The 18,274-nt window shown below is 41.1% G+C and overlaps 1 protein-coding gene across 7 annotated transcripts in view; it reads right to left on the bottom strand.

Moving 5' to 3' along the window:
- Positions 1 to 10,992: 10,992 nt before the first annotated feature.
- SLC15A1 (solute carrier family 15 member 1) overlaps positions 10,993 to 18,274 on the bottom strand; it is a 43,800-nt gene continuing 36,518 nt past the window's right edge. For all 7 annotated transcript variants that reach the window (XM_064408391.1, XM_064408396.1, XM_064408395.1 and 4 more), the window contains 9 exons: positions 18,175 to 18,256; positions 17,290 to 17,415; positions 15,832 to 15,981; positions 15,356 to 15,405; positions 14,616 to 14,726; positions 14,375 to 14,471; positions 13,777 to 13,923; positions 12,767 to 12,874; positions 10,993 to 11,812 (listed from right to left, as the gene is read on the bottom strand). In XM_064408391.1, coding sequence (XP_064264461.1) covers positions 11,624 to 11,812; positions 12,767 to 12,874; positions 13,777 to 13,923; positions 14,375 to 14,471; positions 14,616 to 14,726; positions 15,356 to 15,405; positions 15,832 to 15,981; positions 17,290 to 17,415; positions 18,175 to 18,256 — 1,060 coding nt within the window. In that variant the 3' untranslated portion in view covers positions 10,993 to 11,623. The remainder of the gene's footprint in view (positions 11,813 to 12,766; positions 12,875 to 13,776; positions 13,924 to 14,374; positions 14,472 to 14,615; positions 14,727 to 15,355; positions 15,406 to 15,831; positions 15,982 to 17,289; positions 17,416 to 18,174; positions 18,257 to 18,274) is intronic.

Genomic DNA, 18,274 nt, shown 5'->3' with positions numbered 1-18,274 from the left:
CTGGGAGAATTGCTCAAACAGCAACTTAATCTCCCAGGAATGAGCCAAGGTACCAGAGAAGGGTAGGATGCAATTTTATTAAAAAAAAACCCAAAACCCCAAAACAAAAAGTTTAATGATAAAAAGCACATTTCCCTGTAAATAACAAAAAATATCCCTGTGTTGTCCAGGACTGATGTTTTCCCTGCTTTTGGTTGTGTATGCCCCACAAGATTAGTTTCCAGTGTACTTCCAAACTAGGCAGCAATGATACACCTACAAAACCATTGGCATTTTCTCTGTTTCCAACACAAATTTTAAAATTTCAGTTTTCAATTTCCATTGGAAAGGGTGTCCCTTCTACAAAGTTCGTGATGGAGCCTTTCTTCCTCTCAAAATGCATGAGCAGCCCTGCAGCTGTGTATTTCTTCCAGCAGAGGAAGCTTGTGTAGTTCCAAAAGCACACAGCTTGCCTTCCACAGCTAGATTTGGCTGAGCATTTACGTTGTCAGAAAATGGTTTTGTCAAATACAAAAGTAGAGCTGGGAGTTCAAACAATGGCATTCTAATTTAGATCTTGTGAATGCTGAAGGGGAAAAGTTTGGTTATTAAATTATGTTCCCCAACGAAAAAGCTTTTTTTTTCTATGTTTGTATAAAACATGCCATTTTGTATATATTTCCCTTCCTGCAGTGATGTTATTCATATCACTTATAGAAAACGGCAGGTTTTTGAGATTCGTAATAGAAGAAAATTCACTTTCTTGTAGTACTGAGAATCATAATGGATTAGCCAGAATGAGGCAGGAAATGGAAGAAACATCTTGAGTGTTATATGCTGTTTATTAATAATGAGCAGAATATAAGTGCCTGAAAGTATTTTAGTATTCCAGGCAGACAATTAAAATTAGATGGAGACCTAGAGCTTATTAAGAAACATGAGATTGATTTTACTGTCCTATGCCTCTGCCCCTGAAGAGCATCATTGCATTATATCTTGCTTTTTATAAGCCTTTCTCTTAGCCCCTTGTCACACAAACCAAACATATGCAAATGGAACAAAACATACCTTCTCTATCTTCTTCTCACATTTCACATTTTATAATGGAAACATCAGTTCTTATCTCAGGTTAATGTCTGTGTAGACAGCAGACTAGCAAACTCTCTGAACTAAATGGATCCATTAAGGGTGGCCTTTAATGGTTTTAAACTAAAATAGACTCAATTTAGATTAGATAGAAGGAAGAAGTTTTTTACAAGGAGGGTGATAAAACACTGGAACAGGTTGTCCAGAGAGGTGGCAGATGGATGTCACATCCCTGCAAACATTAAAGGTCTGATTGGACTGTGCTCTGAGCATCCTGGTCTATTAGAAATGGTCCTATCCCCAACAGGGGCGTTGGACTAGATGACCTTTAAAGGTCCCTTCCACCCAAACTATTCTGTGATTCTGTGACCCTGTAATTATGCTGAGACAGGTGCCTTAGACAGCCCATGTCATCACAGATGTGAAATGTTTACTTCCAGGCTACAGTTGTCCCAGCAGAAAAAATTGCACTGTATCTCACTGATAACTGATAAGTAGCAGTCCTAAAACTGACTGCACTACTTCACTATTTTAATTCCAGGATTATCTCATTTTTTACTCTTCATTAATTTCATTATATGGTAGCTGTTACCTGTAAAATCTTGTGTTGACAGAAGTATATTGTATTCATCTGTTGAATAAATAAACATATGGATTCCTGCAAGTACCAGTTGTCACTCTGGAGTGTAGTTACCAAATTAAAATCATCATGATGTGATGAGTTTTTCAGAGTACAACTTTGTGCTGTGTTTAATCCAACTTAACTGCAGTCTACTGCCGAAGTGCTGATCCCACTCTTCTTTTCTCCCAGCCCGGGCTCCAGTCCTTGCATTAGCAATCACATGCCTGCTTGGTGATTTGGATCAGTTCACTGATCCCATGGGAAATGCATCCACATCCTGCTGGATTAGTGTCCTGTGGCAGCAGTCTCTGGGTGTCATGCAGCAGGGACACCATGTGGAAGGAGTGAGGGAGGGAGGGCAGCACCTCCCATTCTCTGCTAGCCCACAGTTAGCTCAGATGAGCTCGGAGTTGAAACTCCATCCAGAATGTCTTCTGTGGAGTGGGATGGTGGCTCCAGCTCTGTCATACCACAAAAGCCACCTTCTCAGCTAGCAGGAATGAATGCTCCTGCCTGTGGTTTAAGCCCAGAGCTGTGTATTCATAGCAGTCAGTCTCCACAGAGAATGTACAGAAGGAAACAGTGGAGGGATGACTTTGCTGACAATAAACTCTTTGCTGGGCAGTCGGAGACCCTGCAGCCTTCGTGGCCCAAAATGTAACACCCAAAAAGGAAAAGCCAGAAATCAGATACCCTCAAAAAAATGAGAAGTGAGCTTGTTATTTTGGGAAGGTTTTTATTAGGCCATGAGCTATTTTCTAGCACTTGAACCTGCCATCATCCCACTAGGTATGTATGGGAGACAGCTACGGCTTGTAACCGTGCCCACAAAAATGCAGCTCCTGTGCGTGCACCTTCCAATTCTGCCCATCATTCCTTTTCCATTTAGCCTCCTAAAAGTAATTACCCAGTAAGTTCCTGTTGTGCTCACAATGCTCTGACATGATCCAGCCATCTTCCACCCCCTCTCATTCACAAAAATCAGCTGCAACTTCCCACTTGCCCCAGACCTTTGGCAAGATCCCAGAGCCTTGCGCTTTACATCTGCAGTTGCCAGCTCAGTTTTCCTCCTATCTTTTTCATGAGAGCATGCTTTCTGAGGATTTTGAACTGTGGATATCTCTTCTGCCAGCTGAGGCAGTGGGTACCTGATGCTTTTATTGCAAACAAGAGCAGATCTTGCTGTTCCACATCAGCACTACTGTTCTTCCCTGCACAGAAGCAGATTTACAGAGTGAGCTATGGTAGGCATTCTATTTACACTTCAGTGGAGTAGTAGAGCTGCACAGTCTTCCCATCCCACTGTCTCCTGACAGCAGAAGGATTTGCCTCAGCATCACAGCTGCAGAAGGCCACAAATCTACATGTTTTTCTGTTGAAGCTTAAGTGAGAAAAACACATATAAGCCCTTGAAACTACTACAAAGAATTACCATTGTGAAAAAAGCAGAGATGATTCTTCTAGACATTTTGTATACAGACTTACTTGGGTTAAAAGGAAATTTCTGCAACACTCAGTGTACAGAACTCACCTTGACAGTCTGTGCTTCCTGGATGAGGTTCTCATTTCTTACCTGAATACTGCAATTTTGTCAGATACTTACTCTCAGTTCTGCTCATTCTGCATCTTGGACCTGGAATATATCCCACCCCAAAGTGCACCTTCCCAAACTCTCCAAGGTGCAATTCATGACTTTCCCCACCATTCTCTTGAGAAATTCTTCAGTACCAACTCACAGGTACTGTGGATCAGGTATTATAGCTCATTATATATATATATATATATATATATATATATATATGGTAATGTGGTTCTGATTCTCATCAGCTTCACTGGACTCTTGATTTCTGATGTTTGTAGGTAGTACAAAAGTTTCTCAGCCCATGGCAGGAAAAGGTCTTTCTTTTTACCTGCATAGAGGTTGACATGATTGCCACTGACATATTTCCATGAGCAGTTTTCTCAAAGAATGTAATACAGCTCTATGCTTGCAGTTACGTATATTTATGAAAGTAAAATAAAAATTTTTATTTTACTTTACTGTTCCTCACGATAGCTAAAGGTTTTACCATGTGTGTTTACATCATTCTTCCAGCAGAAACACAAGACCACATAGTTTTTATGTTCTGTTAACCAAAGAAGCACTTTCAAAATATGCATCCCTGTGATTTTTATACACACAAAGTATTTATAGTTAATGAATTAAGTGTTCAACCAGCTTCTGTAGATTATTTTAAAAGCATTTCAGTTCAGTGCAGCTTTAAGATTGTATTCCAGGCTTCCCAAGATGTCAATGTGAGGATGAGGGTGCAGCATCATTAGGGTGTTTAACCACTCAAAGACTGTCCTTCCCAACAACCACGTCTTTCTTCAACACTGGCATCATTTCATGTTGACTTAATCTGATCTGGAAACCACACCTCTCCCCTACAGAGATCCTAAGCTGAAAGTTTCCTTTACTTTCCATGGGGCAGACACAGTGGAGGACAGAGCAGGAAGGAGCAGCCCCAACAGTCCTTGCACACAGGTCCTTGGCCCCAGTCTGGAGATCTGGTTAGAAGTGCCTGAGGAGCTGCCATCCAGTGACTTTCCTAACTCCTCCCATTCCAAACCTTTGTCAGTGCGCATCTCAAATGCCCACATGAGCCCTTCCCAAATTATGTCAAGTATGTGATGTTTGGGTAATGTAAATCTCCTCTGAGCAGTCCTGCCTCCCAAAGCTCTCCCATCCAAGTTACAATTCACTGCAAATCCCTTCTGCTTTGACCATCTCCCCAGGTCCAGTTGCCTGAGGGTCCATCCAGGGGCTGATCACAATTCTCTCAACCTTTATGGCAGCAGCAGCCGTAACTCCATAGGCTATGGATGTTCCTTGTTGTCCTCTCAAGGACTATAACCAAAGCTCTTTTCGTAGCATGTTCGAGTTTAACTCTAAAGTTTGCAGGATAGCTCTAAAATCTGCATCTCTACACAACTGACAAGATGCCAGGATGAAAAGTGCAATGCTTAGGAGATGTCTAAAATTGAATGTTATTTAGGAATGAGGTGTTCTTCCAACAAACTCCCTTAATGGACAGTGTCTAGCTGGCATGGCCTCACCAAGAACCATCTTGGAGAGCTGGGGTCCCTATCAAATGCAGAGATTATGGCTTTCTTGTTAAAGACAGGGTGGGCTAAGTAGTTGTACTACAGATTAACAGTCTGGGAAGTCATCCAGGAGGCAGGATTCTGAAATCAGTGCATACTCAATCTGTCAGAACCAAAAGCAGTCCAATTCAGCCCAAATTTGTATCCACGGGTGGTGGTTTTTTCTGGGGATTAGTCTGCTGTGCCCACAGAAGGCAATATTGCTTTGTCTGACAGACATGTACAAAAAGCCCCCTAAACTTTCTTGTGTCATTGTTGGGGCAGACTTTCATGCCTGGGGTTTGAGTCCTGCAGTTAAATTGAATTAAGCACAACATGAAGCTGTAGCGAGGGATTTTATCACCTTTTGGGGTGAGTGTTGGGTGTTGCAGCACAATCAGCTTTATTCATGTTCTTTACTATTCTTCAATATCAAAGTCTCTTTTTTGTAATACTATGTGGTATTTTGGCAATGTTAACAAGTTTTTAAAAGTTTATAAGAGAGGCAATTTCCACCAATGCTGCCAGAGACTCTCTCTTGCTAAAATCCACCCAAATATTTTTATTTTTCTAAACACACAGCAGCCCTGTGGTCTTCAAAAGCAATACTGATCTATGTGTCTCATATGATACAATAGCAATCTAGATATTTTCATAGGGTAATCTGAAGCTTGTGATACCTGCGAGTGAAGAGTGATTAAGTTCATTATGTCGGGGGGTTTTCTGGGTGTGCCTCTCCGTCCCCTTCCCTGCACTGTAGAGTATTTTTCTGCCATCTGGTGGTGGAAATTGAGGTTCTGGTAAGGGACCCCGGGCTACAATTAAGAAAGCTTTGCCTGAGGAAGGGGCCTAGAATTGGCAAAGAAAGAAAGGTTAAATAAAGGTAGGGCAATGTCGTGTATTTTATACCTACCAATATTACCTAGAGTCTGTGTTAACAGACTAGCGTTCCACTGCAAAAAGCCCAAACCGGAAAAAAGTAAATAAATCCTTCCTGTTAAACAAGCTGCCTCAAGGCAGGTGGGAAATGGCTCTGGGCTTCTCTAATTCCTCCTGCTTCTGCCAAGCTCTATGAGCTGGAAATAGGTGTCAGAGGACAGCATCTTGGGTCTGCCCCCTACAACAGGCGTGGCAGCAAGTCAGAGAGGGAGCTGGGTTCATCACTTGTGTGCTGTGGGTGCTGTGAGGCTGCAGTGGGGAAATCATGAGTCACACTTGCAATGGATGCGTGAAATAAACATCTAAAACTGAAAAACAGCCAATCAAAAGATGCCAAGCCCCAGCCCGGGTTTCCATAACTCAATCAGGAATGTGTTGGTGAGGGACCACAGCCTGGTCCTAAATGGGGAGAGGAGATGGTCTGTGACAATAACACCTTGCTCTGCAGCAACAGAGAATACCATTAGTGTCATATTCCTGCTCCCTGCAAGACAGAAGGGGAAGATGTAGAGATTCTGGAGGTTCTCCCTTCCCACCCTTCCCAATTTCCATGCTCAGTTTCTTAAACAAAGTCTCCCCATCCAGTTTCAGCACTCAGCCAGGCCCTGCCACCCTGGGACATCCACGGTTATAATGTGAGTACACTTGTGTAGCAGTGTTCTACTTCCATCCTCCCACGTTTGGGATCAGATTTCACTAAAAATGAATTCAATATCATGAATTCACTTAGGTGGTTACAGACCTGGCCTCAGGCACTCTGTTGAACTAAAGTACCAGCCTAAAGGAGCTGAAAAAATTGAGTTAACCTTTACTTGAAATATTTTTTTGTACAGTGAGACCTTTAGGAAATAGAACTCCCACCTAAGTAGAAAATATTTCAAATTTTCACTACCAAAAGGAAGGATGGTATGGCTCTGGGAGCATTGATTTTTTTAAATTTATTTATTTATTTTATGTTTGCAAGGCTTAAATAATTTTTTTTTTCCAGCTGGGAAAGGACTTGGAATTTTTTTAAAAGCCCTTTATGGGCTAAGATGGAAAGAAGCTCTGCCAGGAAGATACATTGCAGTCCTATGAATCTCACAGGAGGAGGATAAACATAATTTCACATGAGCAGACAGCTGAAATTTCATCTTAATCTCATGAGAGTTTTATTGCCACTTACAGAGGCAGCAGGTCAAATGAGGGATTGCAACAGCAGGTTGAGAACCATGATGTCACAGTGCCTCAATATTTCGTGCTTAGCACTTGGATAATTTTTATTCATTATTTAATTATGCATCTTCCACAGTTTCGAATTTTAATTCCCCTCCCCCCCAAAATACAGCAATAGTGTTACAGAGACAGAGCCACTTCCACTGCAGATATTCTCCTTATGTGTGTTTCAGAAGGTCTTACGGCCATTTTGGCATTGAAGGGAAAACCAGCCCTTTCATCCCAGTACATCTGCCACCAAAAGCAAAGCTGTCTGATTAGCACCTGCAATAATTAGGAAGTAGTTGCTGGCTAGCCAGTGTGACACCCATCTGCAAGAAAGGTCAGGAGGATTCCAGCAGCCTGTCAGCCTGACCTCAGTGCTTAAGGCAGGTTATGGAACAGATTATCTTGAGTGTGATCACACAGCACGTGCAGGGGATCAGGCCCAGACAGCAGAGCTTTAGGAAAGGCAGGTCCTGCTTGACCAACCTGCTTTCCTTCTGACAAGGTGATCTGCCCAGTGGATGAGGGAAAGGCTGAGGGTGTTGTCTACCTAGAATTCAGTAAAGCCTCTGTCACTGTCTCCCACAGAATTCTACTGGAAAAGCTGGGAGTCCACAGCTTGGACAGGTGCACTCTTTGTCAGGACTGGTAGTGGATGGAGTTACCTCCATTGTACAGGGAACAGTCCAGTTTAATGTCTTTACAGATGGCCTGGACAAGGGGATCAAATTCTCCCTCAGTCAGTTTGCAGGGGACACCAAGCTGGATGGGAGTCTCAGTCTGGGTAGAGTAGGAAGGCTCTGCAGAGTCATCTGGAGAGCAGGGATCCATGGGCAGTGGCCAATGCTACGAGGCTCAAAAAGACCAAGCGACGGGTCCTGCCCTTGGGTCACAACCACCTGTAGTGCTACAGGCTGGGGACAAGGGGCTGGAAAAGTTCCCAGCAGAAAAGTACCTCGGGTGCTGGTCAAGAGCCAGCTGAACATGAGCCAGCAGCGAGCCCAGGTGGCCAAGAAGACCAGAGTGGCTTCCTGGCTTGCTGCTTATTGCATCAGCAATAGTGTGGCCAGCAGGACCAAAGCAGTGATTGCCCTCCTGTAGCAGCACTGGGGAGGCCACAGCTCAAGTCCTGTGCTCAGTTTTGGGTCCCACATCACAAGAAGGACAGTGAGGTGATGGAGTGAGTCCAAAGAAGGGCAGTGGAACTGGGGAAGGCTCTGGAGCACGAGGCCTGTGAGGAGCAGCTCAGGGGGCTGGGGGTGTTCAGCCTGGAGAAAAGGAGGCTCAGGGGAGACCTGGTCCCTCTCTACAGTGCCTGGAAGGAGAGTGTAGCCAGGTGGGGATCAGTCTGTTCTCCCCAGCAAGGGATGAGAGGAAACAACCTCAGGTTGTGCCAAGGGAGGTTGGGATTGGATGTGAGGAGAAATTCACTCACTGAAAGAGTGGTTATGCATTCGAATGGGTGCCCTCTCACCAGGGAGGTGGTGGAGTCACCTGGAAGCATTCAAAAAATGGCTGAATGTGGCACATCACAGTATGGTTCAGTGGGCAGGGTGGTGTTAGATCTAAGGCTGGACTTGATGATCTTGCAGGTCTTTTCCAACCTTAATGATTCTATCTTTTATGTAAACGCACAGCTACTTTCTGAAAAGCACAGCTCCTGTTTGGCTCATCTTCCTGTCCTCTCCCTCCTATACAGTCAGAGCAGCTGTTAAACTCCCTGGGATACGGACTGAAGTCCACCTCTGGGGTTAAGGTGGCTCATGCAGAGCTTTGACTCGGGACTGGGAATGAGCATGGGAAAGGGATAACATTTAACAGCCACATTAACAGCTCTCATGTTACCCTTGTGCTGTGCTAAATGACAAAATCCTGTCCTGCAGTGGTGGCTGTAGGAAGAACAGCATTGATTGAATTAGGGGGAAATAGGGCATCTTTGATTTTTCTGAACCTCTTCTTGGTGGAGTAGGATGATTTTACTTGTTACTTCCCCTTTGCTAATTTGTCTCCCTTTCACATTTTAAGGGAAGACCCAGTAGTTTTATTACCACGATGGTCAGTGAATATTATGCTAAAGTACTACATCAAGCTGTGAAAGAAGGAGGCAAAAGCAAGTTGTTGAGTATGTATAGGTGGCTTGCAATTGCTTCCAGGAAATTTTAAGAAACCCAGCAACTTTGTATAGACATTTGTCAAGTTTTTCCAAAGATTATGCTGCTAATAAAGCAATTTTTAAGACCAGCAAATGGCAGAAGATGGATTCACATGGTGCAGAGAATATGATATTGAACTATTTTAAGTCAAGTGTCATTAGGCTGAGCCAAGGGGGAATATGGAAAAAACAGAACCTTTACAGTATATCTGTAATATTATTAAGCATACAGACATACACATTCCTATATCTACCTGGCCATGCATGAGTGTAGATTGAATTACTAGAGCAGGGTGTCAGAATTCATTACTCTTGCACATTGTTAGTTTAGAATGATCAACTGTTAATTGATTCAGTTCAGGGCATCTTCTCTGTAACAGAACATTATACGCAAAAGACCCTCTCAGCAAGTCTGATAGGCTAGACAGCAGCATGCTAAACTCAACACTGTCACATTTAGAGGTTAACTGTACATCTTCAATGCTTAAAACTAAGGAACTGAAAACATTCCATTTCAGCCCAAAGACCGATTCTCCACACACAGCTTCTAAAAACAGTCACAGCAATGCTGACAAGGAACTACCTGGCTAGGCACAGAGATATTTTAACTTAAGTAATTAAAGTCCCTGTTGAAAATGAGATTAAAATCTTGTCACACACAACTGTCTCCATTCTACCTTACAGGTCACTTTCACCTCATCAGAAAGGTTCCCTATCTAATTTTACAGTATTATTGGCTTTCTAAACATTAACAACATCCATCGTGTTGTAGAAAACAGTGGGTTTACTAAAGCACTAAAATACAAAAGCTTATGGTTTTAGCTTTTATGGTATAAAAACTAGACACATGACCTGTATTCCAAAGGAAAAAGTAGGTAGTGTTAAAATGACAAACAATTCACCTGGCATGGGTAGAGTAGTAGGCAGAAGATGCTACTCTATTGGATACAGTTAGGAGATAATTTATTTTGCTTAACTTGCGTGGTAGAGGAAAAGCCGGCTAGTTGGCCATAAATAAAGCTGGTATAAAATTCCCTTAAATCCTCAGAGGATGGCAGGGAGCCAGTTGCTCCTGTGGCTGTTACAGTAGACCCTCAGTTCCATTGGCTGGGGAACATGCAGTATCATAAATCCATGGGAAAGGCTCTCCCCAGATGACCCGAGAGACCCAGAGGGGATTGCTGCCTCGGGGGTAACAGGACTATCTCTGACACAAGCAAAGAGTGCCTTGCACTTGCCTTTTCAAACTCCATTTGAAACTGTCTCCATGGGTGAGGAACTCTATTCTCAGTGCACATGGAGGCCTAGGTGCAGCAGCTGCAGTGGGAACAGCGAGCACAGGGACCCATGGACCTGCAGTGTGAGCAGAACAGCCATGGCTTGAATGTGGATGTCTGTGCCATCACTTGCCAACACCAAAATGGAATTGCTGTAAAATAGGATAAGAGTATTGGAAGGCAGGTGAGAAAGCAGCTGAAAGTCTGGGCAGGCTACTGGAGGGGCCAGTGAGCCCAAGGTGCTGGAAAAGTGAAGGATGTAGACCCTAAAGAAGGAGAATTACCAAAACAACATGCAGACCCCTGGCACTCCATTACATGGAGCTCAGGACTACGGGAGCCAGGTCCTGTTAAGCAGCAAAATTTCATCTCCCCTAGCATAAATTTGACAACTGTTCTGGTATATTCAAATAGAGAAGAGCAGCACTGATCCATTAGCTTTAAGTGATGGAGAGTGTAGATCAGGGCACCACGGAGGTGGTATTGAGTTTTGTTACCATACAACTGTAAGCCATGTTCTTAAAACACTTTCCTTATTTTGTTTTTATATAAGTTTTATTGCTCTTGCTTGTTCCAAAGGTCATTTGCTGTTATCATTTTACCTGAGTGGGCACTTCTAATATTAACTAAAGACATAACAGGAGTTAAATGGGTAGTTAACAGGCAGATAAAGCATTATATTACAGTGCACATCCAAGTTACTGCCACTTGGAACACGGACAACATTTTAATCTGATCACTGCCAGAGCTTTGCTCCCATTATCTATAAGGAAGTACAAAAGAATTTAAGGCACGTGTGACCTGCTGTTTTCAAGTAACAGTGATGCTAGAGATCAGGCAGAGAGCTTGGCTTCAATTGCTGTTCCTTGAAAAAGTCTTGTTTCTTTCACAATATAAAATTGAAGTACAGTATAAAAATACATCTTTTCAAAGGGTCCAAAACTTCCAAGTCTAATTTCAATATTATAATGCTATAATATTTATATAAGATTGAGGTACATTAAGAGTGCAACTTCTGCTGGAGTTTCTTCAGGACACCACATTCAGTACAAGAGAGAACAATATTTTCCTGTTGCTTCCCTAGAGAGGCTGCACTTTAAGTTAAACCAGTTTTGCTTAATGTCTTCCACAAGGCATGTAAACCAGAGGTGTTATTACTGATACCCTGATTCCTCTGACTGCAGGAGAATGAGTGGGATTTCCTCGATTCCATGATTTACAAACACTCCTTGAATACAGCTTTTACAGTCGAGAATCAGTTTCAGTTTTCTTTTCATTGCTGTCTTGATCCTTCTTGTCTTCTTCCTTTTCTTCCTTGCTGAACTGAGCTTCAATCTCATTGGGATCAATATAGGTATAAAAAGAAGCCATGATAGCAAAAATGATGCAAACTACCAACAGCAGGGCAGCAAACAGCACATACTCTGCCCACTGCAAAGAAGAAAAAAAAAGAGCAGAATTTATCCACCAATATTTATTTCAGTATTACACTATTTTAGTATCTTCAGGAAGGAAACTCAAAATGTGAAACTGAGTGTACATAACAAGTATAATATGGCTTACAGGACTAAGTATTAATTAAGCATATAATACGTATTAAAGCAACCCAGAATTGAGGCTCTTCCAGCATTTCTATCTTCACTAAAAAGATAAAAATTCTGTGAATGCTGAAAAATTCTGCAACATCCTTTTCCTGGAGGAACTGAGAACTGAATGAAAGACTGAGAAGGAAACTCAGCCCCTTCTTTTTGGTCAGATCTCTAAACCAGGTGGGCACTGATTCTGCTTCCACTTAAAGATTTTCACAGCTGAATTAGTGACCACAAACATGGGCAGAGATCAGAAACTGTACCTGAAAAGCCTCAAAATCATTGTTTCATGCTCTTTCTGATTTAATTAACTTAAACTGGCGACTGCCAGTTTCAGAGACAAGCTCTTCCCTCTCTCAGATATCCATTTTAATTCATTACAGAGGACCACTAATAAACAGAAAATCTTCTACAACTGCTCTTCACCAGGACAGACGTAGTTTTTATGCCACATATAATGAGGTTTGAAAACAATGAAGCCAGAAGAAGGGATGTGGCAAGGCTGTGGTATGCAGGTGAAGGCTCATTAGCAATTAACAGAACTTTGGTAGGTTTTATACCATTTACGCAGAATTTCAGCTCAAAAGTTCACAGACTTTCTATACCATGAGAAGAAATTTACTGCAGAGATGCTAGAAACTGCTGCTTGCAAGCAAAGGACCCTGCCAACAAGAGTTAAGTAATAGGTAAGTAGAAATCTTTGCAGAAAACTATTTATCTGCCATCATTTCCTACTGGATTGGAACTGCTTTCTCCCAGTGTAATATAATAGCACACCTACTGCTTGCATGCTTACCTGCTGTTGGATTGCAGATACCCCAGCCACAATAAGGACAATTATGTTACCAACAGCCACAGTCAGCAGCCATCCTGCCTGCAGCACTGACTTCATGTTAGACGGGGCCTGTGGAGACACACATTTAAGTTTGGGTGGTAGAATTTATTTTCTGATGCATTTACTGTAATCTTTACCTTATAATAAACACTGTTTCTCTGGGGGGAAGAGGATGTCATGGTTTACTAGGTTTTGGTGGTGGTTGGGGCTTTTTTTAAATTTATTTTTTGACATAAAAAATTGCTAGAGAGCTAAACAGGTCTGGAGAAGGCTTTGAGGAGCAAGAGACCACAAGCACACTAACTATAACACTTTTTACTTACAGACACCAAGTAAATAACAGGTGCACAGGTGTAATTTTACATCTCAGGAACACATGGCAGACATGACATGAAGAAATTCAGTGTATCACCTAGCAAATCACAGCTGACAACATTTCCATCACTGCAGTTTCTAGATTCAGACTTAAGAGAAGAAATACACACAGCTACTAAAGTGGAGTTAGAAGACAAAGGAATTAAAAGTGTATAACTAATAAATTAAAGTGTATACACTAAAAGCGTATAACTAATAAAAGGCCAATGAAAAGGCTGTATGGTGTAAATGCTGTGGAGATGAAGTGCCACTACTTCCTCATTTTATATTTGAGACCTCTCCAGTTTGGTTTTATTGCAGCAGTACAGTTGCACTTATTTTCAATGGATAGTTGTCAGTTGTCATAGTTACATGGGGGAAGGAAATTTGAGGACTGGTAGTCAAGTCTTCAAATGATATAACTCAGCATAGCTTCATGGAAAACACCAAATCCTATTTGAAAGAGGGCCAACTTGCATCAGCCTGTACAGTCCTTCTAGGAGCTGTGAGGGACATAGGGATCAAAGCAGCAGCACAGAACCACCACTTAAAAACAATACATCATAGAAAATCTTAACTCGCACCAAGATTCTTAGCTCAGGAAAAAGTATACCTACCTGTGAGTATGAAAACTCCAGCCCAGTGACAGAGAACAGCACTTCTGCACATGTAAGAAGAAAATACTGAGGGATCTGCCAAGCCATATGGACTGTATTTGGTGCAATATCTTCAAAGTGTGTAATGATAAGTTTCTTTTCAACACACTGGAAATTAAAACAGCATGTTAGAAACAGTAATAATGAGTGTGCACAGTTAAGGCATTCTAAGAAGTTCTATAATCATACAGAAAGTTCAGAGTAAATAACAAATATTGCACATGAAGCACTGCATACCTAGTTATAAAGTATAGCTTTTTTACAGCCCACTTCATGCAAATCCGTAGTGTCTTAACAGGGCTAAAGGTTTAAGGCCATTAATGGTGATCATGAATTCTTGGATTATGTATTATCATAACCATAATTATCTTTATAGTTAATAATGGCTTATTGTCCTGTTTAGGATACCAGAATTCTATCATATACACTTATATACGGTAGACCAGAGGAAATTTAAGGATTAAAGACAAGAGGAATAATTCTACAAGTGTTTTTTTAATTGAAGTATCAACATGGAAAGGAATTCTATATTGTCCATCCAACAGCAGTGGCAACTCACATCATCAAGTGAAATGGTATAGACACCACCATATCCAAATTCCTTTGAACCAACTGTACAAGTGTATTGAGGCGTTGAAGCCCTAATTGTATATGACCTGAAAAAGAAAAAACCCAAAACCCACAGTTCAGACCATAGGTATAGTCAATTGTGTGCATCACATATTTAAAAAAGCTCTGAGCCCTTTTCCCAAGGACAGGTAGGCCTAGGAGATTAAATTAGGATAAAGGAAAATGCTTACCAGCCTGGATTTGGAATGACGGTGTAATTAGTGACAGAAAGAGGATCCAGTTCTCCAAAAACCATGTCATCCATAGTAACATTGACAGTAAAACTGAAATTGTTTATGAACCTTTAAAATGGAAGAGTGATTAAATACTACACAAAACAAGCAGAAGTCAAAGAATACATGTTTTACTTTTAATTATATATTGGCAGCACAACAAGTATCAAGTCTTCCCATTTAATACCTTTTTTTTAAAACATTCTATTAACATTCTGGAAAAAAACTCTTAATCTCCTAGAAATGTAGCTAATACAAAAAGCCAGTTACACTCCCATCAGCCTTAGGAGAACATCAAAAACAAGCCACTACTACAACCAGTAGGTAATCCATCTGAAGTGGGAGATGCAAAAGAAAAGCAGAGAGGGGAGAGGTAATCTTGGATACCTCTAATGCAAAATTAAAAACAAGGTATAGATATGTAATACATGCCATTTGTGCAATAAAAAATCTAGGCAGTGGAACAAAGCATACACTTCCAATTTTAGCTAAATTACACCCAAAGCAGGTGTGCAAGATAATTCAAGTTAATCAGGACTCAGATGTTATCCCATCCCCTAAAACATTAAGTGCTGTGTCCAGCAAGATGTGAGTTCCTACAGTACAGAAAACTTTACTTCAACAAGAAGAGGCTACCCAAAGACCCAAGATTGAAGAGTCACACTACTGTCAAAATGTAGACACCAAGAAAACTCTACCTGACAAGACTTCTTCCATCTGTTGGTTTTGATGTGACATTGTCCTCTATCTGGTGGAAGAGACCATCATGAAAATATATCATTGGCATCAGAGAACAGCTTAAACATGCACTATTACACAGCAGAGGGAATTAACAGAGGCTTCAGAGCAAGACTCCAGACCTTCCACTTTAGGTTCCTACTAGCACACACATCTACTAGAAAACACTGTATGACTGCACACCTAAGTCTTGGTGAAAGTGTAGTTGTCAAGGTACATAAGACATTGGTAATTTTTTTTTTCTAAAGGACATCCTGGTGTACTCTCTGCAGCTGACCAGTCCTACTAGGACTTACTAGGTACAGCAGAGATAAGGAGAGACAGAAAACAAGATAATGGAAAAAATTTATCCAAAGCTTGTCCTCTCAGCTTCACACACTCCACACAGATGGCTGTCAGAACATTGATTTATATCTTCAGAAATAAGCAGACTTACCCAAGTATAATTGATGTCCATTGGAACCCATTTAAATGCCAAAGTGTAGCGCTGTCCCTCCTGCAGCTCCAAATGCTCAGTTTTATTTTGATTTGCAGAAATTATGTCTAATGATTGCAGCTTAGAAGTCTCAAATGTCATGTAGCCAGTCTACAAAGACAAGTTGCAATGGATTTCTGTGCAACTGCATATTTGTCTACACTTTTGAGGGAATGTTGAGGGCTCTTGGGAAAGTCAGAAGTTTACAGATGTTATTTCTGAAGTGTCAGAGATCATGAACATCACCTAACTTTCATTTTTGATTTGTTTTCTACATAAAGCATTAATTCCATTTGATCATTATTTTTTATTACTTTAATTGGTTACACAAGTTCAAAGTTACATGAGCTCCCCACAAGCACTATGGAATAGCTCTTCTGATTTCCTGTTTCTTTCTCCAGATAAATCAGGCTTACCATAACCACCAAGAAAAATTCTATTCAGCCACAGAAGAAGCACTAGCATAAGATGTGATGCTATATTTTCCAAAAAGCAGTAATGATATGTTTTAAATATTCAAAACACATTTATTCAACATAACATACTTAAACCATTAGTAAACATGTTAGTACCACACTAAAATAGGCCCTTTGTTTTATAGGATTATCAAAAGCCCTTTATAATCCACATCTGGATGATAAAGTGTCTGTAATAGGGAATAGAGCATTCTATACCTTTCATTTTCAGGTATGTACCATGGTACATCAATTCCCTGACAGTATACAGTTTGGGTGCCCTTATCTTCTCCTCACAACGCTGCTCCTATGAGGCAAATTTGGAGGAGGTTGGAGTAAGATCTCTCCTCTTCAAGGGAAAGAGAACTGCAGGCTACCAGAGAACACACTTTCTAAGATCCCTTATCAAAAACATCCATCAGAGCCACCACATTTTGCTGTCAGTAGAGCCACCAATGCTGTGCTGTACTAGAACCTGAAAAAGTTCTCTGGCAGCAAAACATGAAGCCTAATGTGTGGTGTGGCCACAGAAGCAGCTCCCTGTTGAGGTCATTCCTCACAGTAATAGCAGCAGCTCATGGGAGCTGAATGGACATTTACTGCAGGATGGGGCTACTTTTAGGAAATGGAACCTTTTTAACAAGAGTGAAATTTTCATCTAGTTCCAAGTCACTTAAGTTTATGAAAGTTTATTGGAAAAAAACCTATTCTTGTCAGAACAAAGTAGTAATACTTCAAATATTAACATAGCTACTATTTCTTCAATTGCTGTGTTTTCATTAACAATTCATTCCACAATACAAAAAAAAAAAAGAGAACTCATTAAAATTATTGGAGTAAAAATGTCCTAGAAAATAATCAATTTTGAACCATTAGTTAAGAATGACTCTGACTTACTCCATTACATTTTTTAGCATAATTAATTTTAATTATTTTTTAATATTGCACATCTGCCCTTACTTACCTCTTCCTTAGGTGTTAGATTCACAGTCTGAAGTTGAGGCTGGAATTGAACTGTTGCAGGAACAGCACCCAGATTTATTAATTTAATTTGAGCTTGCCCAGCTGCAGGGAAAACTGGATTGCTCCTCTATAGTACAGAAAAAAAGTAAAATCAGTGCCCTAAGTCACTTGGAAAAGTTACTATAATTACTGTAATCTTTATTATTTCATGTTGAAAATTAGCATTTGCCTGCTGGTCTGTGACTGTCTGACAGAGGAGACTGGAATCAGGTTTTGTTACTAGTCTCACAAGTTGCCTTAGGAAAGAAGTCTCTCATCCACAACAGACACAGCCAGACAGCTGCTCAGATCTTGGGATGCAATGGATCACCACCCAGAGGTGTTGCCAACATCCCAGCTACAGGGGAAAGATTCATTGGGTTCAGGCATGGCACCTCCCCTTGGGGCAAGGAAGGTTAGGGGAGACAAATCCTTCCTTCAACAAGTGTCATCCTTGCTCCTGCTGTGATGATGCTTCCCAGACTATCACACTTCAACCTCCAGTCTAAATCTCAGAAGAGGTGAAACATACAAAGCTGCACTCTGGTAGGCCGAGCAAGTGTCTGGTTTCCAGCTTTTAGTCTCAGTTTAGAGATTGAGGGTGCCTTTCATGCATGATTTGTATTAACTGCAGTGTGATATTTTGCAGAATGGTGTTTGTTGTTTGTTAATTTTACTGTGCTAACAACAGTATTGCAATAAATTTCCTCTCCCTCTGCTTCTATGTTTATATCATTGGCTGCAAATTTAGAAGTCTTGGTTCAATTTCCTCTTAAACACACTTTTTTTTCCCCCCGAATTAACAGCTAAATATTAATTGTAAATACTTGCATGTGGCTGAACTTACATCTATTTGCACTTGCACAAGGGCAGCAGCAACAAAAGCCATAGAGCCAAGGAACATCCCCACAGTCATCTTCTTCAGGGGCCTGGTACAACAAAAGACA

The sequence above is a fragment of the Passer domesticus genome, chromosome 2, assembly GCF_036417665.1.
Source record: "Passer domesticus isolate bPasDom1 chromosome 2, bPasDom1.hap1, whole genome shotgun sequence".
In the NCBI taxonomy this organism is placed as follows: Eukaryota; Metazoa; Chordata; class Aves; order Passeriformes; family Passeridae; genus Passer; species Passer domesticus.
Note: the sequence above shows the minus strand (reverse complement) of the source record. Positions and strands in the feature narration are given on the sequence as shown.